This window comes from Callithrix jacchus, chromosome 13 (assembly GCF_049354715.1).
Source record: "Callithrix jacchus isolate 240 chromosome 13, calJac240_pri, whole genome shotgun sequence".
NCBI classification, from domain to species: Eukaryota; Metazoa; Chordata; class Mammalia; order Primates; family Cebidae; genus Callithrix; species Callithrix jacchus.
The window spans coordinates 28,661,973-28,689,737 of NC_133514.1; the positions used below are offsets into that span (position 1 = coordinate 28,661,973).

Consider the following 27,765-nt stretch of genomic DNA (forward strand, 5'->3'; position numbering starts at 1 on the left):
CAGCAGAAACGACAAAATGCTTCATTAAAAAAAAAATTTGGCCGGCACAGTGGCTCAACCTGTAATCCTAGCACTTCGGAAGGCAGAGGAAAGGAAACCACTTGGGCCCAAGAGTTCAAAAAACAGCATGGGCAACATGATGAGACTCCATCTCTACAAACAGTACAAAAATTAGCCAGGCATGATGACCTGCATTTGTATTCCTAAGTACTTAAGAGGCTGAAGTGGGAGGATCACTTGAGCCCAGGAGCTGGAGGCTGCAGTGAGCTATAGTCACACCACTGCACTCCAGCCTGGGCAACGCAGCAAGACCATGTCTTGAAAAATAGAGAAATAGAAATAGATATATAGACTTCAAAAAAATAAAATATTTACCCAGTATAAGCCAGACACAAAAGGGCAACTGTTGGATGATTCTACCTTTAGGACATATCTAAAATAGTCAAATTCCTAGGGACAGCTAGTGGAATAATAGTTACTAGGGGCTAGGGGAAATGGAGAACAGGGTGTTTATTGTTGAGCTTCAGTTGGGGATTATAAAAAAGTTCTGGAGATAGATAATAGTGATCTGCACAATAATGTGAATGCACTGCACTTAATGCTACTAGATTGTACATTTGAAAACGGTTAAAATGGTACATTTTATATTATGTGTATTTTACCATGCCATTTAAATTGGTTAATTCAATGGGAAAGTAGCCCAGTTGCTTTTATGAAATAAAAAGTGATCACAATGTTTTACTTTGCACTTGCTTGATTTTTGTGTAGTCAAGGGACACACGAAAGAATCAGAGCAGTCCTTGGTAAAGACCAAATAGATGTTGGGGCTGGGCTCATTTTCTGGCAGGGAGGTCTTGAGCTGATGGACCACCAGAGACTTAAAATGAAACAGCCTTTAGAAGGAAATCCTATTGTCAGTATAGTAAGTATCTCAGGAAAGCATGCCCACTGATTTATCAAATCAGGACTAAGAATTCAGTAACGTTCAAACCCTCTATGGAGCTCCTCGCAGAGCCACATTAACAGAGCTGCATCCTCCAAGTACCGTCTTCATGTTCATTTTAGTTTTGCCCAATACCCTGCCTTATCTAGGGTTTAATAAATATGTGTTGAATGATTAAAGTACTGTGCTGGGCTGGTTCATAGTTGGGGTTTAAAAGATTATCTGAAAATTAGACTTAGATCACATTTTCACAGGAACAGACTATCAGACTCTCTTTTTTTTTTTTTTTATTTTTTTTTATTTTTGAGACACGGTCTGGCTCTGTGGCCTGGGCTGGAGTGCAGTGGCACAGTTTCCACTCATTCCAGCCTCAACTACCCAGGCTCAAGCAATCTTCCTGCCTCAGCTTCCCAAGTAGCTGAGAACACAGGCACACCACCATGTCCAGATAATTTTTTAAAAATGTTTTGTAGAGATGGGATCTCTCTATGTTACCCAGGCTGGTCTCAAACTTGTGGGCTTTTGATTTTCCCACCTTGGCCTCTCAAAGTGCTGAGATTACAGGCATGAGCTACTGTGCCCAGTTTCTCCCTCTTAAAAATATCACTGGGCAACTACATTTATATTTTCCCCATATTTTGAACTTGCATTGTTCAAAGTTGTAGTCAAAAGAAGGTATGAGTGAACAAGAGACATACTCCAGTTACAATTAAATGGGGGTGAATTAATTTTGCTGCCTAAGACCTTTATTCTTCTCCTCTCTCTCCATCCTACACTCCAGCATTTGGGTTTTGACAAATTCTGAAAAGGCTAAATACTAGGTAGGGTAGAGAGTGGGGGTGTGGAAAGAACCCAGACTGGGGTCACTAAAGCTTAAAAATAAATGAATGTTTTAAGAACAGCCATTCAATTTCTAACTTAATTACTTTCCTTAATTGAACACCATTTAAAATTATTTTCAAAACTTTCTATTCTTTGTCATATGCTCTTTGAACATTACAAATAAAAATTATCTCCTCAGTAATTTTGCAGTGCTGCACTGAACACAAATTATAACATTTTTCAAGTACAGGGGAGTCTCTTAGTTCCTCATGGAGAGATACCAATTTCCAAAGAGTTTGCCTGGCTCATATCACTGGAGCAGGTTTAGACTGGTTGCCATAGGGATAAATAAAGCCCGAAGTTAAAATTAAGTGGAATGGGTTTCCATTTTTTAAAATTAGTTACCAGCATCTAAAAATTGAGAGATTTGATATAAAAATACAAAATTATAGAGCTTCTGGAAAAATCTTTTCAGCCCAGTACATTAGGGTTTCCCTGTTAACACAGGTCAACAAGCCAGTAAACCCTAAAGGTGGCTTCTTCTCAGAGGGGTCCTGAACCTCCCAATTTTCACCATCCCACTGTGGTCATCTTTACTCGCTGTCATTGCCTGCGTGGGTGCCTGTCAGTGCTTGAGTATTTTTTAACATGTTATAGTGGGAAAAATGCAAGAGAGTATCCTTGGACAATAGTTATCAACAATAACTAATATCAATTATTAAAATCGAGTAGGAACCGAAGCCAGTAGTCACTTCATGCAGTTTAGGAGTTAACTACGTGATCTTTCTTTCCTTGCTAATACCATAGTTGAATGGGAAAACACCCAAATACAGTGGCCATGGGTACCCCTGTGAACAGCCTCCAAGAAAGTGATGTCTGGACAGGTGTGGTGGCTCACACCTGTAATCCCAGCACTTTGGGAGGCCAAGGTGGGCAGATCACCTGGCCAATGTGGTGAAACCCTGTCTCTCCTAAAAATATAAAAAAGTATCTGGGCGTGGTGGCATGTGCCTGTAGTCCCAGCTACTGAGGAGGCTGAGGCAGGAGAATCTTTTGAACCCAGGAGGCAGAGGTTGCAGTGAGTGGAGATCACGCCACTGCGCTCCAGCCTGGGCAAGAGAGCAAGACTCTGTCTTAAAAAAAAAAAAAAAAAAATCTGCCATTGAGAACAAATAAGTAACAACACCTCATGTAACTTGTGATGGATTTTTATTCTGATGTACTGAAACAGTTTCAAAGGCCCCTAAGTTATTGGCACTGAAAGAGGCTACACTGCACAAGTAATTCCTGCCTCTTAGTTCAGCATTTCAAACCAAAATCTCACTTAATGCAGATCAGCTAACAATTCTTTTCTAACATCATCTGCCTGTTACGGAGACAGATGAAACCTTGGGTGATGAGTTGAGAGCTAAATGAAGAGGAAGGACACGGAGGGGTCTGGGGACCCTCAGATGTAAAGCACCACTGTTTGTTGACATTCTTCATGATTTTTTCACACTTTCCTTCTTCAGATTGTAAAGGTTCCTCAGATTCACAAAGGGTAATGTCAACGTCTTACTTTGTTTTAATCTTCTCCTGGATGATGCTTTAAATAGGAATTTCATGTTTTAGTTCTAACAAATAGTGGCTAACAATACTGAATGCTTATTATGTGTTAAGCACCTATGTACATTATTTTATTCAAGCCTCATAAAACCCCCATGAGGTATGCACTATAACAACCTTCTTTTTTAAAGATGAAACCGAAGTTTTGAGAAGCTAAATAACATATTCAACTACACAGCCACAAAAAAAAGAATGAAATAGGCCAGGTGTGGCAGCTCACACTGTAATCCCAGCACTTTGGAAGGCCAAGGCTGGTGGATTGCTTGAGCCCAGGAGTTCAAGATCAGCCTGGGAAACATGGCAAAACCCTGTCTCTACAAAAAAATACAAAGATTAGCCGAAGGTGGTGGCATCCACCTGTAGTCCCAGCTACTTGGGAGGCTAAGGTGGGAGGATTGCTTAGGCCTGGGATCCTCTTGTCCGGAGTGTGGGATGCACAAACTTTGGGCTGCAGTGATCCGAGACTTCACCACTGCACTTCAGCCTAGGCAACAGAGCGAGACTCTGTCTCAAAAAATGAATGAAATCATGTCGTTTATAGCAACATGGATGCAGCTGGAGGCCACTATGCTAAGCATATTAACACAGGAATAGGAAACCAAATACTCCATGTTCTCACTTATAAGTGGGAGTACTCATGGACATAAAAATGGCAACAGTAGACACTGGGAACTACAGGAGAGAGAGGGAAGAAGGGGAGAAAGAGTTGAAAAATTATTAGACACTCTGCTTAGTACCTGGGTGACAAGACCAATCGCACTCCAAACCTCAGCATCATGCACCTCCTGAATCTAAAATAAAAGTTGAAATTGTCACATAAATAATGTATTAGAAAGCTAGTAAAGGGCCTGCTCTAAAAGTCCTGCTTTCAACCACTATTCTCTTGAGTGAAGCAGCTTTCGAAAGGTAGCATGTCCATTTCTAAGAAGAGTGGAATTAAAGCTCTAAAAATTAGGGCTTGGCCCTTGTCATGGGCTGTGTCAATAGACCAAAGAATGGAAGAAGATGAGATTCAGGGAAGGCCAAATGCAAACCAATGCATCACAAAGAGAAAGGATTTTGGAGTTATTACTAGTATTATTATATGAAAGTAAACTACATAACACAATCTCCAGAAAGATGTGATGAAATTAGAAAAGATCCAGGAACAGCAACATCAATAACCAAGGAGAAAGCAATGGGACTTGAATAAAAAGAGAAAGTTTGCCTGTTTTATTCGGGAAAGATGAATGCTAAGTGGAATAAAGACTCCTGGCAATCTAATTAAATTAGAATACAACTTTAACCAGCAAATACAAAACATTAAGAACTTATTCTGAGAATTGGTGTATTTGGAGGGGAAATACTTAGAATATCTATATTTTTAAGGTTTGGTTTTTTTTTTTTTGAGATAGTCTTGTTCTGTCACCCAGGCTGGAGTGCAGTGATCACTGCTAACCAGAACCTCTGCGATTCTTCTGCCTCACCCTCCGGAGTAGCCAGGACGACAGGCGCGTGCCACCAGGCCCGCCTAATTTTTTTGTGTGTATTTTTAGTGGAGAAAGGGTTCCACCACTTTAGCGAAGATGGTTTCCATCTTCTGATCTCTTGAACCTCCCGCCTCAGCCTCCCAAAGTGCTGGGATTACAGGCGTGAGCCACTGTGCCCGGCCTAAGGTTTGAATTTTTAATAAATAAGATTCATTAGTATGTTTTGAAGGTGCACCTGTGTGTGTGTGTGTGTGTGTGTGTGTGTGTGTGTGCGTGTGTGTGTGTGTTTTTAAGGAGTCTTGCCCTGTTGCTAGGCTGGAGTGCAGTGGCAAGATCTTGGCTCACTGCAATCTCCGCCTCCCTGCTTCAGCTTCCTGAGTAGCTGGAATTACAGGCACGCACCACCACTCCCAGCTAATTTTTTGTATTTTAGTAGAAACGGGGGTTTCACCATGTTGGCCAGGTTGGTCCCGATTTCCTGACCTTGTGATCCGCCCGCCTCGGCCTCCCAAAGTGCTGGGATTACAGGCATGAGCCACCGTGCCCGGCCCCGTTCTGGGTTTTTTTTTTTTTTTTTTTTTGAGACGGAGTTTCGCTCTTGTTACCCAGGCTGGAGTGCAATGGCGCGATCTCGGCTCACCGCAACCTCCGCCTCCTGGGTTCAGGCAATTCTCCTGCCTCAGCCTCCCGAGTAGCTGGGATTACAGGCACGCACCACCATGCCCAGCTAATTTTTTGTATCTTTAGTAGAGACGGGGTTTCACCATGTTGACCAGGATGGTCTCCATCTCTCGACCTCGTGATCCACCCGTTTCGGCCTCCCAAAGTGCTGGGATTACAGGCTTGAGCCACCGCGCCCGGCCCCGTTCTGGGTTTTTAAGAATCTTACTGGCCGGGCGCGGTGGCTCAAGCCTGTAATCCCAGCACTTTGGGAGGCCGAGGCGGGCGGATCACGAGGTCGAGAGATCGAGACCATCCTGGTCAAAATGGTGAAACCACGTCTCTACTAAAGATACAAAAAATTAGCTGGGCATGGTGGTGCGTGCCTGTAATCCCAGCTACTCGGGAGGCTGAGGCAGGAGAATTGCCTGAACCCAGGAGGCGGAGGTTGCGGTGAGCCGAGATCGCGCCATTGCACTCCAGCCTGGGTAACAAGAGCGAAACTCTGTCTCAAAAAAAAAAAGAATCTTACTGTAACTGTATTTAGTTGTGATGTTTTAATATTAGGCTTCCTATTACATCAGGGGCCCTCAAACCACCGGCGATCAGAATGACCTGAGAGCTTGTAAAAACTGAAGATTCTCACCATTAAAGATTAGAATTCTGCAATCAGGCGCCAGCCAAAGACAGTTCCAGGAGCTGCATTCGATTGTGGCCCAAGGGCCCGTTTGAGAAACACATGCTGTGACCCCCAGCACGTGCTGAGTGAAAGCTCAATTCCTCTAAGGCAGTATTTATCACCTACATTCGTTCCGTACCCATGCAGGTATTAGCAATAAATTACCAATGTCCAAGGGACAGGTACTCTTCTCCCGTTTTCACAGATCTGGAAACACTGACAATCCCTCCCCCTCTCGCTCCCACTCCGTTCCCGCAAATTTGCGCGGTTCTAGCCAGGGTAAAAGGTAAAAAATGCGCAGAGCTACCAAAAAAAGAGGGAAAGCGCAAGGCACACTACGTTCCAGCCAGGACACCTCCGCCAAGTAAATGCCTTGTGACCTTTGCCTTTGCACCCGGGGCCAATAGTTGGCGACTTTTAGGCGCTTCCTGCTGCGGACCTGTAGGCCCGGGGGTTGGGGGGGAACATTCCAGCTTTCGGCTGAGGAGGCGCCGGTCCTGGGCAGAGGGGCGGGACCTGGGACGGGCGGGACTAGAGGGCGGCCCGAGGCTGAAGCCGCGAGGAGGAGTTGCGGGACGGGGCGGAGCCTGGGAGTAGAGCGGGGCCGGAGAACCGCCCGTCCCCGAGGCTCGCGACCCTAACCAAGATGAGGGGCGGTGCCCTCCGGTCTGGCCCCACCCCTCGGGGTGTGGCCCAGAGGGAGGGCGCGGCCTGTAGGGCGCGTGGGAGACAGTGCGCTCTGACTGCCCGAGCGAGGGCGCTTCGCTCCCTGCTTGGCCATGGCCGCACCTCCTGGTTGCAGGAGCGCCGGCTCCCGGGCTTCTCGCCCAACTCCCTGAGCGGCCCCGATTTCGATCTTTAGAAAACCCCGCGTTCTCTCTGGGGCTGTGGCGAGGGGCAGGGAGCGGCGATCAAGGATGCGCTAAGGATGCGCTGAGGACCGCTAGGGTGCACGTCCCGGGTGCCGCGGTGGGTCCCGACGCAGGAGCCGAGCCGCCTCGGCCAGCCTCGATTTCCCCACTGCGCTGCTGCCGCCCGCCGCGCTTGATGTGCAGAAAGAAGCCGGACACAATGATCCTAACACGTAAGCTAGACTTGCGCCTTGCCGTCGGGCAGTCCGCGGGAGCCGGCTCCGGAGGGGACCCGCCGCGAGAAAGTGTCACCTCGGCTTGTCAAGTCGGTGCCTGTTCTGTGTTCTTGAAACGCTTTCTCCGGAGTTTCTAGGAGGTGGTGTGGGGATAGCAGGACTCGCAGTTCGGGGAGGGAGTTTGAATTTTGAAGGAGTAACCCTTGACTACTTTTTGCCTGGGACCGCGGGCCAGCGCGCCAGGCGGACTCTAGATCGGCCGCAACCCTTGAAGGGAAGCCCTGGTTCATGTTCCTGCTAGAGCCGGGCGGGGGCTCGGGCTCTCGCTGGAGGGGTGTGGCGACACTGCCTTTTACCTTGCTTTTCTTTGGGGACTGCTCTGCGCTCGGGCTCACCTCCTGTCATTCCCCAGGCTAGTCCAAAATCAGTTTGCACTCCCGGACGTTTTAGACGCTAGTGGCGCTTGGAATTTTTTTTTTTTTTTTCATCACTGCTTGAAAGTCAGTTCACCAAAAACTTGTTTTTCTTTTCAACCATTTTTGGGTCAGATACTTTAAAAGCTGGGAATTAACTCAGACCTGGCCAGGGAAGTCTCGGTTTGGTGGCTGCGGGTACCTGGAGAGTGTTGGGGTAGTTTAGCAAGCCCCGTGGCTGGCAAAAGGGGATCCTGCTAGAAAAAAAAAAAAAAAAAATACAGGTTTTCGGTTTTTTTTTTTTGGAGTTGGGTCGCTGAATCGTGTCCCTGAATTGCCCCCTTGGAGATGTCCACGCCCTTGACCCCAACAAGGAGCCTGAGGAGCGAGTTCCTGGGCCGGAGAGAGGAAGGAAGCTCGCCGCCCGATCCGACTATTTTCGTAACGAGGCGACAGCTTCTTGGAAGCCTGCCCTACCCCTTGTCCCTGTTCCCACCTACAGCGTCCTGGGCCAAGCCTTTGATCCCTTTGAAGGAGGCGCACCCCTTCTCTCCGCAGCAAAGCGACCCTGCTGCGTGTAGTTTTCTGCGTTCCGGAGCGTCCTTCAGCGCACAGCTCCTGGAGCGAGGGAAGTGAGAGGGGACACGGGGTTAGGCTGGTGGGGTCTGATCCTGGTCTGCGGCCTGCTAGTTGGGCGAACCCGGGCAGTGGCAGGAGACCTAACTGTGCCTTCTTCATCTGCAGCAAAGGGGTGATAACTGTATTACCCCAGCACGGGGAGGTTGTGAGGATCAAATGAGCTCTTGCAAGTAAAGTGATTAGCAAGATGCCTGTTCTAGATGTTAATAAATATCCAGTGTATGCTAATCACTGCAGAAGGAAACCCCTGCTTGCAGTCATTAATTTGCATTGTGGAGCTGAAAACTTTGTCCCAGTCCCCACCCTTCCTCATCCCCAGTCTTGCTTTGAATGAGTCTTTTTACACCCAATATGGGTGAGCAGGTGGGTTTATTCTCAGGATTCAGAAGTTGTTTCAGAGATTATTGCTGAGATAGAGGAATGCAGCCTAGGCTGGTGGCATTGATGATGTATTTGAAAAAAAAAAATTACAGCTCCGGAGAAGGTCGAATACTGGGTCTCAAATTACATTTTTTTTTCCTCCAAAATTCTGTTTGCTGAAGGGATGAGGGAAAATAATAGCCCAGCAGACTGCAGCCCTCTGAATGTAAATCTATCAGCAGCTCCAAGAGGTTGACTAATTCGCCATCCATCTGGACTACAGGCTGGCCCTCGGCAGAGATAATTTGCAGACCATAAGTGTGGAATTAATGGAGGTGCCATCTTGGCTTGCAGACGGCAGCAGATGGTCAGAGGGGTGCCCTGTAAGGCAACAGCCCCTCTAATCGAAGAACTAAAGTCCTGGGGAACCAGTGTCAAATGGTTAGCAGATGTGTGTGCAAAAGTTATTTCAAGACATTTTCTGAGAAAATGTTGGCAATTGCATGTATTCACTTTTATTGTGGCATGCCAGATTTACAGCGTGGCCTGAGCACAGATGCATACTTTTTGCATTAGCCACTACTGTTCAGAGTTTAAAATGAATCATGGCAGACTGACTTTCTCTCCCGGCTGTTTTGAAAAGTTTGCTTTTGACAAATATTTATTTTAATTCACGAAGAGTAACACCAGACACCAAACAGCCTGAAAGTTCAAAAGGGGGACTGGGGGATAAATAGTTTACAACTTAAATCTTTCCCTAGAGTGGGTGAGAAAAATGGTTTTGGTGACTTGTGTCATAACTTCCCAGTTGCAGATTTCATGAGGAATACCACTCATTCCTTAAACAGTGAATAGTCGAGCAGGTAACTATTGCTAATTATGAAGGCAGTGTTTCAAATTTTAACGCACTGGAAAGAGTGAAGGATTTTCTTAGGATTCTGGAGTAAACCTGGAAGACAGGTTACACTTCAACCTAAAGCCTTTGTTTGCTTGCTTGTTGTTCTGTACTGTAGTTCAGAGAGCAAAGACTAAGCAAAGTTTAAGAGCATTTTTACATTAAAAGAGGTATTTGGGTGATTCTGGAAAATATACCAGGCCAGTAGAAAGACGTGTTGTTATTCAACAAGCTATTACCATGAAGTAAGTTTAAAAATGTATATAGTACTTAAACTCTTATTTGTAGAACTATCATGGGACTTAAAGGGGATATGGGAGGCCCCAGTGAGATGCCCTCCAATCAGAGGCTTGGTGAGATTCCAAGAGGTGGTTTCAAATACAGAAATAAGTACTTGGGTTTCCCTTGGTGTCCCCATGGAGATTTTAAGCCATGATGCAATGTTAAATGAGAGTGGCATTTTTATGACTTAGGTGGGTAAATACGCAATTTGAAAATATGCAGGGAAGGATGATTTGGTCCAGAAGAATGGGGGCATCCAGAGTACAGTGGGTGAAATGGATGGGACCTTTTGGAAGAAAGCCTTGTGCTGGACAGGATGGTCCAGTATTGTCAACACAAGTTTCTCATGCTTCACTCTCCTTCCTAGCAACAGGAAGACGGAAATGAGGCCATGCAAAAATAAAAGACCCTGAAAGGCCCAGACAATACTTGATCCACCCCACCATTCACCCTGTACAGCCAGAAGATTTTTACAAAAATAAAAATAACTTCAGATGTTTCCCCTTCCTCCCTGGCTATTGCCAAATCATTAAAGACTAAATTCTCAGTGCTTTAGAACATCATAGCAAAACCTGGCCCCATGGTGTGACTGGCATCCAGACCCACATCATGCCAAGCCTGTTCTTAAGACTATAAAGCAGACCTGGGGAGAAAGGTGATTTTCATTTGTAATGTTTGCACAGTCCAATGATTTAATTAACGAGTTGGGATCCGATGGGAGAGAACTAATGTCTAAACTAAGTTGTATCTCTGACTTTCTCAGAATGCTCATTTTATCAGGATCTGCCCCTAAATTCCTAGTTTGGAGTTGTGGGCCAATAATGCAAAGGAATACTCTGTACATCATTCAAGATACTAAAAAATAGATTGCTTTGGCCAGGCGTGGTGGCTTTTTGGAAGGCTGAGACAGGTGGATCACTTGAGGTCAGCAGTTTGAGACCATCTGGCCAACATGGTGAAACACTGTCTCTACTGAAAATACAAAAATTAGCCGGGAATGATGGTGTATCCCTGTAATCCCAGCTAGTCAGGAGGCTGAGGCAGGAGAATTGCTTGAATCTGGGAGGTGGAAGTTGCCGATCGCGCCACTACACTCCAGTCTGGGAGACAGAGTGAGACTCTGTCTCAATCAATCAATAAGTTGTAGTCAAGGTGAACTAATGTCCAACCATAGAGTATAAATATCCGCTGTGTCTTAAAAAGCACAATTCCAAGATCCTCTTTTCCATGGCTGTGAAATTAGAAGGAAAATGCTTTTCTGGAGCACTTTCACAATTGTCTCTATTTCTGACTGTGACCTTTGCTTATGGAGGAATGCAGAGGGAGGTGAGTGCTGTTTCTCTCTTAAGGAAGACTGCTGTAGGGTCAAAGTATGTTTTATAAGAACGGGTTACTACATTGAATGAGTGCCATCAGTGGTGTTTTCTTTCAACTTCAACTTAGTTAGAGATCCAGTTAATGTAAAAGGGTTTAGATTCCCAGCTGAGAAAGGGCTCCTTCTGTCTGCCAGCATTTTTCCTTCTGTGGGACCCTGTGTTATTGTTAGGAATTACCATGATCAGTGATAAGAACTGAAAACTCCTTCTGGGGGCTCTTTAATTAGGTCTACTCTGTTGTAACTTTTTTCCACTGGACATTTCTGCCTTGCCATCATAATTAATGGAGAACAGGAAGAAGCTCTCCTGTTAAGCCTGTATATTTTTATAGTGTCTCTCAAGCAGCAGCTGGACTGCTCTAGTATGGCCCTTACAGAGCCTTACAGTTACTTTGCAATTTCCTGGGAGGTGTGTGGCATAGGTAGGGAGCTATAATGTTAACAGTCCAGGAATGACAAATTTTTTGTGGGTCACCTCCATGGAGGGGAGTCAAGTGGGTGGAGACTTATGCTCTGTCTTTAACATTTCGGGGAGCATTCTGGGATACTATTTTCTGAAACTGTGGCTTGCATTGACTGTACCAAATAATTCTTTCTTCAGTGAAAGTACTTTCAAATATTATTTCTAAAGGAAACTTTTCCCCCAAATGTGACTGAAAATATGTGAATGCCTGCCTCTAAGGAAATGAAGTTTTGGGCACCAAAAAGTGAACTATTATATCCTTCTAAAGTGAAGCCAAAACACAGTGGAAGTCAGATTCTCTTAATCATTCATCCTTGGGTGTTTTGGTTGGGTTTTTTTTTTTTTTTTGGTTTTTTGTTCTGCTATTAGACTTAATTTCCTTGTGGAAAGTCTGCTTATTTTCACTTTATACATTTCTTTACTTGATGCCTTTTGGTGTCTACACCTTCCCTTGTCAGGGAAAAATCAAAAGCTTCTTGAAGGCTGAGGTCAGTGGAGCCTGAGTCCTCAGATGCCTTTGGCACCTCCCATCCACATTTTGTTCTCTGACCTGCCCCACCTTTGAGTGTCCTGCAGAGAGGACTGGAGGTCACTTCCTGAAGCTTGTCAGAAAGGCGCCTTCCTTCTCCTCGCAGGAGTCTCTAAAGGATGTCTAAGGGACAGAAGTTTTTCACATCCTGGGGTTGTAGCGTTTCCCAGGCTCGCAGCACTTAGGAAGCCACAGAAGAAGAGACCTCAGAGGTGAAATGGCCTGTGGCCCATGCACAGAGTCGCATCACAACCACACTATGTCCCTCATTACACTCAAGTGACAAAATAGAGAGAAGATGCTGAAATCCTGAAATGATCTTTACCTTCTGATTCTGGAGAAACCATAAACTCATAAGGGATCCAATCTTCATACAACTCCCTTTTTCAAATTATATAGCACAGAAAGGGCATTGTATATAATGCTTAGATATCCATAAAAGTCATTTCATAGGAAGTTCCAGAATTTTGCAAAGGCAGCAGCCTGGAAAAACAGTGCCTTTTTTCTCCTGAGGGGTAGCTGAGATGCGGGGAGGGTCAGTGACTAGTCCAGGGTCACATGTGAGTTGACTGGAACCTCAGGCCCATTCTGGTCAGCATGTGTAAAGAAAATGAGGACAGCAACAAAATGAAGGTCTTAAGTTGTTCATAGGAACCTGGATCAAAATTTGACCGTTAGATTAATTTCTGTTCATTCGTTAGTGTTCATTTAGGGGAATGGGTGTCCCAAGCAATATTAGTGAAAATAATTCCTTAGCTCACCTAGAACATAGCAAGTCTTATCTTTTACTCATACTTTTGGCACAAAACTGAGTCTAATTGAATAGTGTTTCCTCTTTCAGGTTTGACATATGGAGATAGCTTATGTTCCTAACCAGTACCTGCCATATTTTCATTGTCATTGGTATTTGATAAGATAACTTGATATTTCATTCATTCTCTTCATTTTCTTTTTTCTGTTAGAATAGATGAAAATATGGGCGAGCACTTTTGTTTATTTGTTTGTTTGTTTTGAGCTGAAGTCTGGCTTGGTCACCAGGCTGGAGTGCAGTGGGGCGATCTCGGCTTACTGCAACCTCCTGCCTTCCAGGTTCAAGCAATTCTCCTGTCTCAGCCTCCTGGAGTAGCTGGTACTACAGGCATGTGCCACCATGCCTAGCTAATTTTTGAATTTTTAGTAGAGACAGGGTTTCACCATGTTGGCCAGGACGGTCTTGATCTCGACCACGTGATCCACCAGCCTTGATCTCACAAAGTGCTGGATTACAGGTGTGAGCCACTGGGCCCGGCCTAGCAGTTTTTTCAGTAGATCTTCTTGCTATCCCCTTTATTTCTATCCCTTTATTTCTAATTCAAGTTTTTAGAGCATTGCTGTTTGCACACTATTTTATGTTTTCCTGTGCTGTGGTGGAACTATAAAGCAAAAGCCAGAATACAGTAAATATGTAGAATAAGCTTTGCTAACATATGTAAAAGAAAGTTTATTTGTATGCCAACTTTTAATAATGGAGACAGGGTTACTCTAGGTTTGTAACCAGATATTTTGCCTTGAATAACAAGTTTAAAGAGAAAACAGATTATATAATCTTAAAACTTGTGCTTCATTTTGCAAAGAAAAGAGACTCAGAAAAATAAGGACCCTTAATATATTGATCAGTTAGATACTTTCCTTTCTTGAAATCTTAACCTATACAGTTATTATTTTCAAAGGACTTTGTATTTTAAAAGCTATTCGAAATCACTACTCTTAGTGCAAAGTTTGAAACGTATAAATATTTGACATAGAATACTAGAGATACATATACGTGTGTGTGTGTGTGTGTGTGTGTGTGTGTGTGTGTGTGTAGCAGAGATTGATTTTTATCCTGCCTAGGTTGAAATGAAATAGAAAGATGTGATGACTCAGTATCCATTTCCTTAATAGTTTATTTTCATTTCAATTTGACCTCTTTTTGCTGGGTAATAAGTGCCAATTTTTGATTACTTGGGAGATATTTTCTGTTCCTGGAAATAACTGGATCAACACAAGACTAGAGGGCCTGATAGAGCCATGTCCCTCATGGGCTTAAATTAATCCAGAGCTGTTGCCTGTGCCAGGGAAGAGCAAATATTTTGATGTGAGCTACTTGCCTTTTCCTGGTTTATGTGTTAAAAAGAGTACTTTGCAAACTCCTGTACTAGATGATCCCCAAAGGGGATTTCAATTGATTTAATTTCCACATTGCTAAAGTGTCACCTGCAGCGCTTAATCCCAGTTATAGGCTTACCGGGTGTGTCTCCCAGTGTTTCCTCCTTTCAAGGCAAAACCATCTATTAAGTTGTCACCACATCACAGGGAAAATGGGTCCTTTTCCCCTCCTTTATATAATTTCTAGGAATGTTCTTTACTAGAAAGCTGTATATGTATGTCTCCCAACCTCAAGCAGAAGAATAAGAGAAAAAAAGGCAACTTAAAAAGAAAATTCCCCAGAGCTTCCATTTCTTACTAGGACTGAAAACAGTATGGCGATTTACAAATGAGGGCGCAGTTGAAATAGGCAAGAAGTGCTCTAACCTGGGGATGAGAGCTGGGTAGCTTTGGACCCTTCAGCAAATCACCTCAATTCTGTACCAGCTTCCACATATGTAAAGAGAAAAGATGAAAAGCTCCGAGATGCATTTCAGTGCCCAATTCATGGCCTCTTTGGAAGACAAGATGCTGCTGTAACAGAAGTACAAACATGAAAGATCAATAAGGAAAGTAAAACTCTTAAACGCTTTCTGTACATTGAAGTGTTTTCTTCCTCTCAAATTGAAATTCAGAGGGCTAGAGACACGTACATAAGCAAACATCTTTGGTTTTGTGTTTTCTATAATATGAACATAGGCTTCATGGGACAAATCAGTAAGTCGATCTCTTAAAAAGCCGATTGAACCAGGAGTGGTGGCACACGCCTGTAATCCCAACACTTTGGGTGGCCGAGGCAGGTGGATCACTTGAGTTGTGAAAATTGAGAACAGCCTGGCCAACATGGTGAAACCCTGTCTCTCCTAAAAATACGAAAATTAGCCGGGTGTGGTGGTGCATGCCTGTGGTCCCAGCTACTTGGGAGGGTGAGGCAGGAGAAACCCTTGAACCCAGGAAGCGGAGGTTGCAGTGAGATCGCAACACTGCCCTCCAGCCTGGGTGACATAGTGAGCCTATCTCAAAAAAGAAAAGGAAAATTGGAAATGTTAGCTTTTAAAATGAAAGCAATTAAAACTTCTGTCGATTTACAAATTTGGGGGTCTCTCATAGCAGTTTCGAGTAATCCAGTTTTTTGAGGGAAGAATGTCTCCATCTAATTGATGAGAAATCTGGAAAATTAACAGTGGCATGGAACTCCTTCTAGAGGTTGTCTTAGAGAGAAGGTAAAATGGGTGTAAAGGAAATATTAGAGTCAAAGCTTAGGGAGTTTACGAAGCTTATGGCAGTCCCAGGTTTTACAGATGAAGCAACAGGACCAGAGAGATTATTTTCCTAAGGCTACCTAACTAGGCAGTGGATTCTTTCCTGGATCTGTTTTCCTGACTTGCTACAGTAATGCTTTGTCCTCTGCTATCAGTAGAGTATTAGAAGGACCTCAGAGCACCCAGATGCAAAGCTGTTTCACAACTGAGGAAATAACGCTGGTTGCTCGTTGCATAACCAGGCTCAGAAGGTGCTCCATCCGATCCATGAGATAACTTCCTTTCTGCTCCATACTCCTGCTTTTTTGCTCTGTGTTCTAGTAAATCCAGACTGCATTCCTCCCAACACCTCTGCTTCCCAGCTTACCTCTTACTTCATTCGGGGTCCTTTACACTGAATCCTCTCTCCTGCAGTCCAGTTTCATATCCAAGATCATAATGCCTCTTTAAATAAAGGCTGAGCACAGACTGGGCCCGGGCAGACCCCACTTGCCCACTAGCAAGAAGGGGCATCCTCCCACCTCTGATTTCATACTCCTATGTCTTATCACATTCCTCTTTATACTATACAGAAGTTCTTCATTTCCTTTTTTTAGAGAAAAGCTATACATGAGAATAATGCATTTCAAATCGGTTACATTGGTAGATAACACAGCATTCAAAAATATATAAAATGTAAGACTGCATCATTTATTGTAGGTTTCGTTTGAAACCTTTTTTAACAGTTATGTATACAGACGTGTTTATATGAATGAATATGTGTTTATATTTATCTATACATATACATGTACATACATGTATATGTGTGTGCCATGTTACAATGTAGAATGTATTTCTTATGGTGGATCCTGGCCAGAAAAATTAACACCACTTACTAGAACAAAAATTTTATGAGTGTTTTTTTTTTTTTTTGAGATGGAGTTTCGCACTGTTGCCCAGGCTGTAGTGCAGTGGCGCGATCTCGGCTCACTGCAATCTCTGCCTCCTGGGTTCTAGCAATTCTCCTGCCTAAGCCTCTCGAGTAGCTGGGACAACAGGCATGCGCCACCACGCCTGGCTAATTTTTTATATTTTTGGTAGAGATGGGGTTTCACCATGTTGGCCAGGATGGTCTCAATCTCCTGACCTCATGATCCGCCAGCCTTGGCCTCCCAAAGTGCTGGGATTACAAGCATGAGCCACCACACCTGACCTGTTGTTAATTTCTTTGTGTAATATTTATTGAGCAACTACTGTGTGCTATTGTAGGTGCTTGGGATCTATCAGAGAATAAAATAGACAAAGAAGCTTGCCCTTGAGGAGCTTACAAAGAGGAAAGACAGAAAGTAAACCTAATAAGTGTTGTGGAAGAAGAAACAATAAAATAGGAAAATGGTGAGAAAGGGCCCAGGTGCCATGGCTCATGCCTATAATCTGCACTTTGGGAGGGAGACTGGGGCAGGCGGATTACTTGAGGTCAGGAGTTCAAGACCAACCTGGCCAACATGGTGAAACCACATCTTTACTAAAGGAAAAAAAAAAAGAAACCAAAAATTAGCCAGGCACTGTGGCAGGCACCTGCGGTCACAGCTACTCAGGAGGCTGAGGCAGGAGAATCGCTTGAACCTGGGAAGCAGAGGTTGCAGTGAGCCAAGACTGTGCCATTGCACTCCAGCCTGGGAAACAGAGCGAGACCCCATCTCAACAACAACAAAAAAGGCACCAGGGGAGAGGGCATGGGAGGAGGCGGGTGTGGCTGGATCAGTCACTGGGAGTTGGGGCAACAGGCGGGGTCCTGACAGAAGGCAGGATGTGGCGGACATTGTTGGGAGTTTGGTTTTTACCAATGAAAGGGGGACTCACTAATGTTGCCTGTACAGGGACACTTTGGACTTAGCAAACACATGGACCTTAGAATAGCCCTTAGGAAACCAATTCGTTTCTAAGCGGAGGATAGAGGATTCTCATACACGCTGTACTTTACTGAATTTCCTTTCCACTTGGCTTCCTGCTTCAAGACAGGAACTTGTGTCTTTGATTTTTCCCTGAGGGCTGCTGGCAGTACACCTAGTTCAATCAATAAATAGTAAAGGGAATAATGTAGGATGATGAACTTTAGCTAAACATATGACTGTACTAGAATATAGCTAACGATAGATTTGGGTGAGCTTCTGTTAAGCCGGATAGCCTAAGAAACTGAATTAGTGACTGACCAGTCTCCAAGAAGCTTCCTGTTTTTTTTTTCCAGACTATGCATAGCAGATGTTTGGAATTTTTTTAGGTACCTGAGGGTAGGAGTGTGGCCAGTGGCTGGTGAAAATCTTTACTGTGATTAGATAACATTGGAGTTTAATAAATATTAATATATGGATTCTGTTGTCTGCCTTAACCTTACTAGGAATTTGTTTTACCTAGATAACTCCTGATAACCAGTCTTTGGCAGTTGTGTATGTTTAACATTTGTTTTGTTTGTTTGTTTGTTTGAGACGGGAGTCACGCTCTGTCGCCCAGGCTGGAGTACGGTGGCGCCATCTTGGCTATACATGAGAATAATGCATTTCAAATCGGTTACATTGGTAGATAACAAAACAGTTCTGCATATTAGATGGATAAGGTCTCAGACACCCTTTTGTGTATGACTGGGAACCAGTAGGCAACATTTGAACATTTCCTGTCTTGATGGCATGGTCCTGTCTTCCCATCACCCCTCAACAGTGCAACCTCCACCTCCCAGGTTCAAGCAATTCTCTGCTTCAGCCTCCTAGGATTACAGGTGGCTACTACCGCCTCTGCTAATTTTTGTATTTTTAGTAGATATGGGGTTTCGCCACGTTGGCCGGGCTGGTTTCGAACTCCTGAACTCAGCTGATCTGCCCACCTCGGCCTTCCAAAGTGCTGGCATTGTAGGCCTGAGCCTCCATGCCCAGCCAACATTTGTTTTTTTTAATTGCAAAGAGAAAGAGATTCAAGTCATCATTCTCTGTCTTTAAAGAAAGGAAAATAGTAACATTTTCTTTCTTTTTCTTCAAACCAACCTACCTGTAATTCCTTTGTGCAAAAAGTTGTCTTTTGGGATATACAAATGAATTAAAAAGTGAGAAGTTGGTGGAGTGAAGAAGGGGGAATTTATTTGAGAGAACCCAGGGCTTAAGGTATGACAGTGTGGTATGTCCTCAGAACTCCAAGGAGTTTGGAAGCCTGGAACAAGCTTACATTTGGAGGCCTTCCAAGAGCTGAGTGGATAGGCAGATGCCAAACTGTGGTCTTCGCTGAGAATTTCGGATTATATTTGAAAGGCGGTGGAAAGTCATTAAAGAACTGTGAGCCGGGGAGTGACATGATGAAATATGTGTCTCATAAAACCAACCCAGTGGCTCGGGGATCGTTGAAGTAAGATAGATGTGTTGTGGGCAGGGAGGGGCGAGGCTTATCAGAGAGTTCAGTGAGGAGTCTGTTAGGATTATCCAAGGGTGAAAAAGTCCAGGATGAAGGAATACAAAGAAATGTTATCTGGCTTAGTGGTCTCAGTCCTGGCTGCCTTTAAACAGGGAGATTTTCTGAAATACAATGTCCAGGCCCTATCTAGACTGAGTGAATCAGAATACTTGGGGAGGGAATGGTTGGTGTTTTTAAAAAGCTCCCTGGCCAGGCACGGTGGCTCACGCTTGTAACCCAGGACTTTGGGAGACTGAGGCAGTAGGATTGCTTGTGCCCAGGAGTTTGAGACCAGCCTGAGCAACATAGAGAGACTCTGTCTCTACAAAAAAGCACACACACTTAGCGATGCATGGTGGTACATGGCTGTAGTCCTCAGGAGCTACTCAGGAGACTGAGGCAGGAGGATTGCTTGAGTCCAAGAGTTTGAGGCTACAGTGAGCTGTGATCATGCTACTGCACTCCAGCCTATGTGACACAGTGAAATCTTGCCTAAAAAAAAAAAGGAAAGAAAGGAAGAAAAGAAAGAGAAAGAAAGAAAAAGAAAGAAAGAAAAGAAAAGAAAACACCCCAGTGCAGTTCCTATCTACATCCAGGGTTGGGAGTCAACAAGATCGCCTTGCCTTACTACAGGTGTTTGAGATCATATTTTGTTTGTCTCAGTGAACCTCCTGTGGGATCTACCCATCACATAAAGATGGGTTGTAATTAAAGCCATCGCCTCCACCTGCACAACATCCCTGCAAAATTGGCCACCTTGATGTCATCAGGAGAATTGATAAGCAGTGTCTTCCCTCCCATTTGAAGGAATCTTTGTCACCATGGGGAGGAGAATGCATCCTGGTTTGGATCAGAAAGCACTGCCTGCCTGCACACAGCTGACACGGTCCTGTAGCAATTAAATAAGCATCAACTTTTCCGTGAATCTTTGCCCATATGGCTATCAAATTTTAAGAGATCCAAGGAATCTGGAAAGTGCTTAAATTTTCTTGAATTCCTTTAATTCCTTAGAATTGCACTGAAAAAAACAAATTCTTAAAAAAAAAAAAAAATTCACTGTACCATTTGCATCGAAGCCTGGTTTTGGTAGCATGTTATCAAAGAAGAGAAGAAACCCAGAAGTTCCCTCTGTGAAGCTAGAGGGGACAGAAGATCGAAGTAATCACATCTTGGTTACGCCCAGTTACTGTTGCTTAACCAGATAATAGAGTTCACAGAATGATGTTAGGGGTGCGGAGTTTTTGTTCAGCTTACTGTTGAGGGGTGACGGGAAGACAGGACCATGCCATCAAGACAGGAAATGTTCAAATGTGGCCTACTGGTTCCCAGTCATACACAAAAGGGTGTCCGAGACCTTATCCATCTAATGTGCAGAACTGTTTTGTGAAACGACTTTGACTAAAGCTGTTTCTAATAAAAATTTCCTGTTTCCTCCTTAAGGCATTTGTCTGTTGTTTGTTTAGAGAAAACCCAGGTATAAAAGTTTCATTGTATTTCCATTGTATTTTTAGTTTCTAATGGCATTTTTGTTCAGTGGGGAATGTTTTTTAAAAATCATTCTTGTACTTTTCACACCACCACTCACATACATTGAAGGGAAAATCACACCCTCAGACCTGTGTTAGAGACCCCCCAAAACAAGCATAGGGTAGGTAAAGGTGACTGTGATACAATATATATACGGTTTTCTGTAATATTTGTTCATTGTTACATACTATATATTATTTTATTTTATTTACTTATTTTTGAAACAGAGTCTTGCTCTGTCACCCAGGCTAGAGTGCAGTGGTGCGATCTTAGCTCACTGCAACCTCCGCCTCCTGGGTTCAAGCGATTCTCCTGCCTCAGCTTCCTGAGTAGCTGAGACTACTGGTGCCCACCACCATGCCCAGCTAATTTTTGTATTTGTAGTAGACACGGGGTTTCGACATGTTGGCCAGGCTGGTCTCGAACTCCTGAGATCAGGTGATCTGCCCGCCTTGGCTTCCCAAGATTCTGGGATTACAGGCATGAGCCACCGTCCCCGGCCTGTTACATACAGTATTTTTAAAGGGATGAACATGTCTTGCAGGAAGAACCTTGCATTTTTGTAAGTCATTGTTTTTTCTCTCACGATGGCATTTGAATGTAGAAATCTCATTTTTTAAAATGTATTTATATATTTTGAAATCGAATCTCACTGTGTTGCCCAGGCTGGTTTTGATGTCCTAGGCCCAAGCAGCCCTCCCACCTTAGCCTCCTGAGTAGCTGGGAATATAGGCAGAAAGCTCTTTTTTTCTTTTTACATTTTTTGTAGAGATGTAGTCTCACTATTTTTGTCCAGGCTGGTCTTGAACTTCTGGCCTCAGACGTTACTCCCACCTAGGCCTCCCACAATGCTGGGTTTACAGGAGTGAGCCACCTCTCTTGGCCTCAGAAAGCTCATTTTTAAGGAGAGGTGTTTACTTTTCTTTCTGTTTACTCATGCGTTTATTTTAGAATCAATATGAGGTGTAAATGAACTAATATGTGCTAGTGCTTAGATAGGGCCTTACAAATATATTTAGCACTCAGTAAAGTGAGCCATTAATAGAACTGTTGAAAGGCATATCGGAAGACTGCGTGGAGGAAGTGGCATTTGGTTGGGACCTTGAAGGATGAGTGAAATTCTTTCATGAGCAGATGAAAGGGCATTTCAGTCCAGAAAATTCACTGCAGTACAGTGTGTGTGGATATGAGCACCAAATTTACTTTGGCTAGAGTGCTCAGGTACAGAGAGCTTAACAATCAGGTTGGATGCCAAGTGGAGACCCTTGAAAACCTTGCAGGGCTGTTTAGACCTATTTTTTTTTTTTTTTTTTTCAGACAGGCTCTTGCTCTGATGCTCAGGCTGGAATGCAGTGGTGTGGTCATGGCTCACTGCAGCCTTCACCTCCTGGGCTCAAGTCTCCTTCCACCTCAGCCTCCCAAGTAGTTGCAACTCACACTTGGCTAATTTTTGTATTTTACATAGAGATGGGGTCTCTCTATATTGCTCAGGCGTGTCTCAAACTCCTGGGCTCAAATGATCCACCAACTCTGCCTCCCAAAGTGCTGAGACTACAGGCATGAGCCCCTGCACAGAGCCAAGACCTGATTCTTTAGGCATGGAGCTCCAGCAAAGTTTGCGAAGGAGAGGAATATTAGTAACTCAGCAAGTGTGATGAGCCAGGATTGGTGGACGGACAGATTCTCTTAAGAGAGGGGAGTCTACAGACCCAGAGTTTTACTAATAGTTAGGAGACTGGAGTGAAAGTAATGGCATGAATTGGGGAATGAAACTATGTTACTCGCATGTAGACATAGGTTTATTTCACATAAAATAAAATAAAAATAATTGATATTTAAAAATCAGTACATACATTGGATTATTACTACTTTCTCTTGACCTATGAATTGGAAATGGTGGGGTGAGGTTAAAAAGTATTCAATTTTCTAAAAATACGTGACAACTTTGTACAGTTTTCTAATTCTGATTTCTACAAAAATAGTGGGTTAGGTTCTCATTTGAATGCAGCCTAAGTTTTCATGAGTGGACTTCTTTTGTTTGTAAAATAGTCATATGCTTGTCTCTTTGCCATGATTTCACATCAAAAGACAAATTCTCATGTATTTTAGGGTGAAGGAAAGAAAGGGTAAGATTACTACATCTCTGAAGTTTTGGGAGTGCTGCTTTTTAGCCATAGTAAACTGTTAATTAAATTATCTGCTCAAGAAGCAAACCTTCACCTGTTTACATTCTTTCTAAGTGGCCCTAAGAGTGACTATTTTGACACAGCTTTTCTGATCAATTTATGGTCATTTGGAGTCATTGTATTTTCTTAGTTGTAGAAAATAAGAGAGACAGCCAGGCACAGTGTCTCATGCCTGTATCTCAGCTACTTAAAAGGCTGAGATGGGGTGATCATTTGAGCCCAGAAGGTTGAGGCTGCAGTGAGCTATGATTGCATCACTTAGTGACTGAGCAAGGCCTTGTCTGCAAAAAAAAAAAAAAAAGAACGAGAAGGCAATATGCATTTTCGTGTTCCTGAAATCACATGGGACCTTAAATAAAGTTATATATAATAAAAGGTTGTTTAAAAACCTTTTATTATATATAACTTGTTTAAAAAACTAGTAGCTTACCTCTTCCATGCTTCTTGGCATAAAACTATTTTTCTAAGTAAATCAAGGAGCGTGCTCTGGCAAGACTGGCTAATGAATTGGTATCTAATGAAGGCTTCTGTACGCACGCTGACCTAGTGCAATGTCTGACTATCATCAAAAAAGGGTGGGCATTGAGAATTTTTGGTTACTCACCACTTATTAAGTTAAATTTTGAGAAAGCAAACACATTTACTTTTTAACAATCTATTGTTCAATGTCTTAATAGTCTGTTCAATGAAATAACCTCTAATAGCCAGGTGAAATGAGTTTTTAAAATATTTTTAAAGACAGTCTTATAGCCTTCTTTCTTTCCTTATCTATCTTTTTTGGGAGGGGGTGGGCACACAGATAGGGCAAAAGTAATTTCCTTATTCTTTTTTTTTTTTTTTTGATGACAGAGTCTTATTCTGTTGCCCAAGCTGGAGTGTAGTAGTAACACTGAGGCTCACTGGAGCCTCTACCTTGCAGGCTCAAACAAACCTCCCACCTCAGCCTCCGGAGTAGTTGGGACTACAGGAGTGCACCACCATGCCTGGTTAATTTTTATAATTTTATTTTTCTTTGGTGAAGATGAGGATTTGCCATGTTGCCCAGGCTGGTTTCGAACTTCTGGGCTCAAGTGATCCTCCCACCTCAGCCTCTCAAATCCAGGGATTATAGGCGTAAGCCACCACACCTCGTCTAATTTCCTAATTTTCTAAAATAAAATGTTGAGTTTGTATATTTTTTCCAGCTATATAGTTTTCTAGGAAGTGTTTATTTTATAATTTTATTTAAAACATCTTTATTTCCTTGCTCAGACAAAATGTGAATATACACCTAGAAAAAAAGTAACCTCAAACAATTCCCATTGGACAATTCTACACTTTTATTCAGTGCGAACACTGAAGTTCTTCCACACTGATGTCACTCTATCATTGACTCCCAATTCAGTCCTAAATCTTGAGTTGAGTAATGCCACTTTCACTGCTACATTGAAAAGATTCATGAAGTTAACTTTGCCATGTACTTATTTCCAGGCTACTGCAATAATTGTTTTTAGTTTGGGGATTAACTAACTCATCAGGAGATGGAAAGTTTTTTGACATTGCCACTTGCTTTAATGAATGGATTTTCTTAATTACCTTTCTTCAGAGGCCAAGGAACTCACTAAATAATAGGTGAAAAAAAAAATGCCTGAAAACTATAAAGTTACTAGACAAAAATAAGATGTGTATACTTCTGATATGAACTATTAGTCTCCCACTTGGTTGAGAGAGATGCTTAATGAAGATTTGAACCTGGCATAAATTATGTGATATTGAGACCTTTACAAATGAGGCAGTAGACTTGTATAATTGAGTACTCTCGTGGCCTGAGGAAGGTGGGAGGAAGAGTTGAAAGGAATATTCTTTGTGCAACCAGAGAAACTAAGTAATGTTCCCAGGACCTCCTCTGTGAGTCAGTTTTAATGGGATTGTAAATATGTGCTCCAGTAAGTTTTAACACAGTGCATCAGTTGCTCTTGGCCTTTCTGTTTATCGATATTATCTACAAGATGTTAAACCACAGGGAAGTAGAAGCTTTATTAGCCATTTCTGCCTGCCAAGATTGTGGGATTTACTGACTTCATGCCCTCCACGTTCCTTGACATCCTGGGCCCCTCCTACTGGATTAATACCCGGTTAATACCTGAGCACCCAACAGTGAAACAACATAACGTCAGGGGCTTTTGAAACACTCACCACATGGGTGTCAGAAAGCCTGTGACTTTCCTAAGATAAATTGTATTTTAGCGTGTTGGAGGTACTTTGTGGCCTTTTGTTGAAGTGAAAAGTAATCCAAGTTAGGTCAGCCAGACTTAAAATGAGTTATGTAATCTCTCTTCAGCTTTCTCATGATGCCTTATTTTCTTTCTTTCTTTTCTTTTTTTTTTTTTTTTTTTGAGACGGAGTTTCGCTCTCGTTACCCAGGCTGGAGTGCAATGGCGCGATCTCGGCTCATGGCAACCTCCGCCTCCTGGGTTCAGGCAATTCTCCTGCCTCAGCCTCCTGAGTAGCTGGGATTACAGACACGCGCCACCATGCCTAGCTAATTTTTTGTATTTTTAGTAGAGACGGGGTTTCACCATGTTGACCAGGATGGTCTTGATCTCTTGACCTCGTGCTCCACCCGCCTCTGCCTCCCAAAGTGCTGGGATTACAGGCGTGAGCCACCGCGCCTGGACGATGCCTTATTTTCATAGCCATTTGTAACCAGAGCACTTCAGAAGCAGCACAGAACGAGTAACTTACTAGTAGGACCCCATTTTTTATTTTTTGTAAAGAGAAAATACATCCTTATGCACATGTGAAAAAACTGGAAAAGACACATGCAAAACTTAAACTGTTTGAATTTAGTGTGTGGCTGTTTGCTTATCCGTATTTGCTATAGCAGTCATGTTTGCTTGTATCATAAAATCAAAGCTTATTCAGGGAAAATAAGCTTGCTCAGGTACACACAGCTAATTTTGTCTTTCTTGTGTTCTGTTCTAGAAATTGAAGCCAAGGAAGCTTGTGATTGGCTGCGAGCAACTGGTTTTCCCCAGTATGCACAGCTTTATGAAGGTAAACTGGGAATGCCATTTTTAAAAAATTGGCATAATCATAATCCCTTTCTCATGAGTACTATTGAACTATGATATGTTTTCAGCAATTTTATCATTTAAATGTTTTATTTAAAAAATAATAATATAGTAAGCATGCAACACCCCCATCATGCAAAACAAAAGCTAGCGCCTTCATGATACACACCCACGGCCCTCTCCCATGGTTCTGCCCGCTGCCACTCCCTACCCAAAATCATCATCCTGAAGACTATCATTTTCTTGCGTTCTTTTTATATAGTTTTATTGCATTTCCTGAAAAGTACGTTTTTACAAAGTTATTTTCACCTTTATAAAAAGGGTACTGTGCTGTATGTAATCTTGTGGGGTTTTTATTTTTTACTTAATATCGTATTGTGAAGATTCTTCTCTACTGTATGGGCCTGTTACTACTCATTTGCTTTGACTGCTGTGTAATACACCATTGCTTACATAAACCAGTGAATAAACCACAGTTTATTCATATTCACACTCTGGTTGGTGGGCATTTTAGCTTTCACTGTTTTGCTTTTATAAGCTGTGCTGTTCTGTTATGAACATTCTTGTATCTATCTTTTGTGGTACATGCATAATAATTCATCTCGCTTCTGTACCTAGGAACAGAATTACTGGGGGTAATACAGAATATGTATGTTCCATTTTACAATGCAAGTTTTTCAAAAGTGCTTGTACCAATTTTCACTCTTACCAATAATACATAAATATCCTATGTATCTACATTCCCTCAATACTTGGTATTGTCACACTTTAATTTTTGCCAACCAAATGGATATAAAATGATAAGAGATTTTGATGGCCATTTTCCTAATCCTTAATGGTAATGAGCATTTATTCATGTCACTTGGCCACATTAGTTTGCTCTTCTGTGGAATGTCTCTGGCTCATTTTCCTCAGTTATCCTTCTCTTAATGATTTTATAAGAGCTCTTTTATTCTAAATACTAATCTTTCATTGGTCATGTGTTGCAGATACCTTTCCCACCATTTGTAATTAGGCATTTCACTTTTCTCTGGGTTGTCTTTTAATGAATATTATGTTTTCTGTGGCATTCAGTTGTTCAATTGAGAAAAATGATTCTTAAAAAACAAAAAAATATAAGATCTGGGCTGAATTCTTACTATCTCATTTTCTTATTAGTGCCGTGGGGATTGCTTGGATACTGAGTCATTCCCTCAGCTTCTGTGGGCCCTGGGGTGCATTTGTGCTCCCTGAATGTCAAGATAAATAGGTGTTCATTTATTAGTTTGTTTGTTTTGAGACAGAGTCTCTGTCACCCATGCTGGAGTGCAATGCGTTGTGATCTCAGTTCACTGCAACCTCTGCCTCCTGGGTTCAAGCAATTTGTCTGCCTCAGCCTCCTGAATAACTGGGATTGCAGGCATGTGCCACCACGCCCGGCTAATTTTTGTGTTTTTAGTAGAGCCGGGATTTTACCATGTTGGCTAGGCTGGTCTCGAACTCCTGACCTCAGGTGATCCACCCGCCTCAGCCTCCCAAAGTGCTGGGATTATAGGCATGAGCCACCATGCCTGGTCTAGGCTGTTCGTTAACATGGGAGTTTCATTATACTTTACATGAAGTCAGTTTAAAATAGTTACAGCTGTGAACTAATGCACTCCATTTTATAGGTAACTTTCAAACAAAGATTGGGTGAATAGTGAAGTGATTTCCAAGTTAGAATACCCGGTCTTCCTTATGTAGCCTAGATTGATTGTATGATGTTTTTTCCAAAAAGATGGATTCTGAATTGTTTTATTGTTAGACTGTGTAAAATACCTTACTGCTTCTCCATTTCAGAGAATATCTCTGGTTTCTTTTGATTAACTTGCGTGCTTATTTTGGTGGAATTGCCTGTCTTCCCTTTAGAGAGAAGTTCTGACCTGTTAACATTCAGAAGGGCTTTGGCGGCGTGGGG

General features: G+C 42.9%; 1 protein-coding gene across 7 annotated transcripts in view; it reads left to right on the top strand.

Annotated features, from left to right (window-relative positions):
* Positions 1 to 27,765, top strand: part of DLC1 (DLC1 Rho GTPase activating protein) — a 521,814-nt gene that overhangs the window by 462,478 nt on the left and 31,571 nt on the right. For 6 of the 7 annotated variants that reach the window (XM_078347425.1, XM_078347424.1, XM_035270216.3 and 3 more), the window contains one exon: positions 25,741 to 25,812. In XM_078347425.1, coding sequence (XP_078203551.1) covers positions 25,741 to 25,812 — 72 coding nt within the window. Of the gene's footprint in view, positions 1 to 6,909; positions 7,263 to 25,740; positions 25,813 to 27,765 lie in introns of those variants that run through there. The other variant, XM_035270221.3, reaches the window with a different exon arrangement.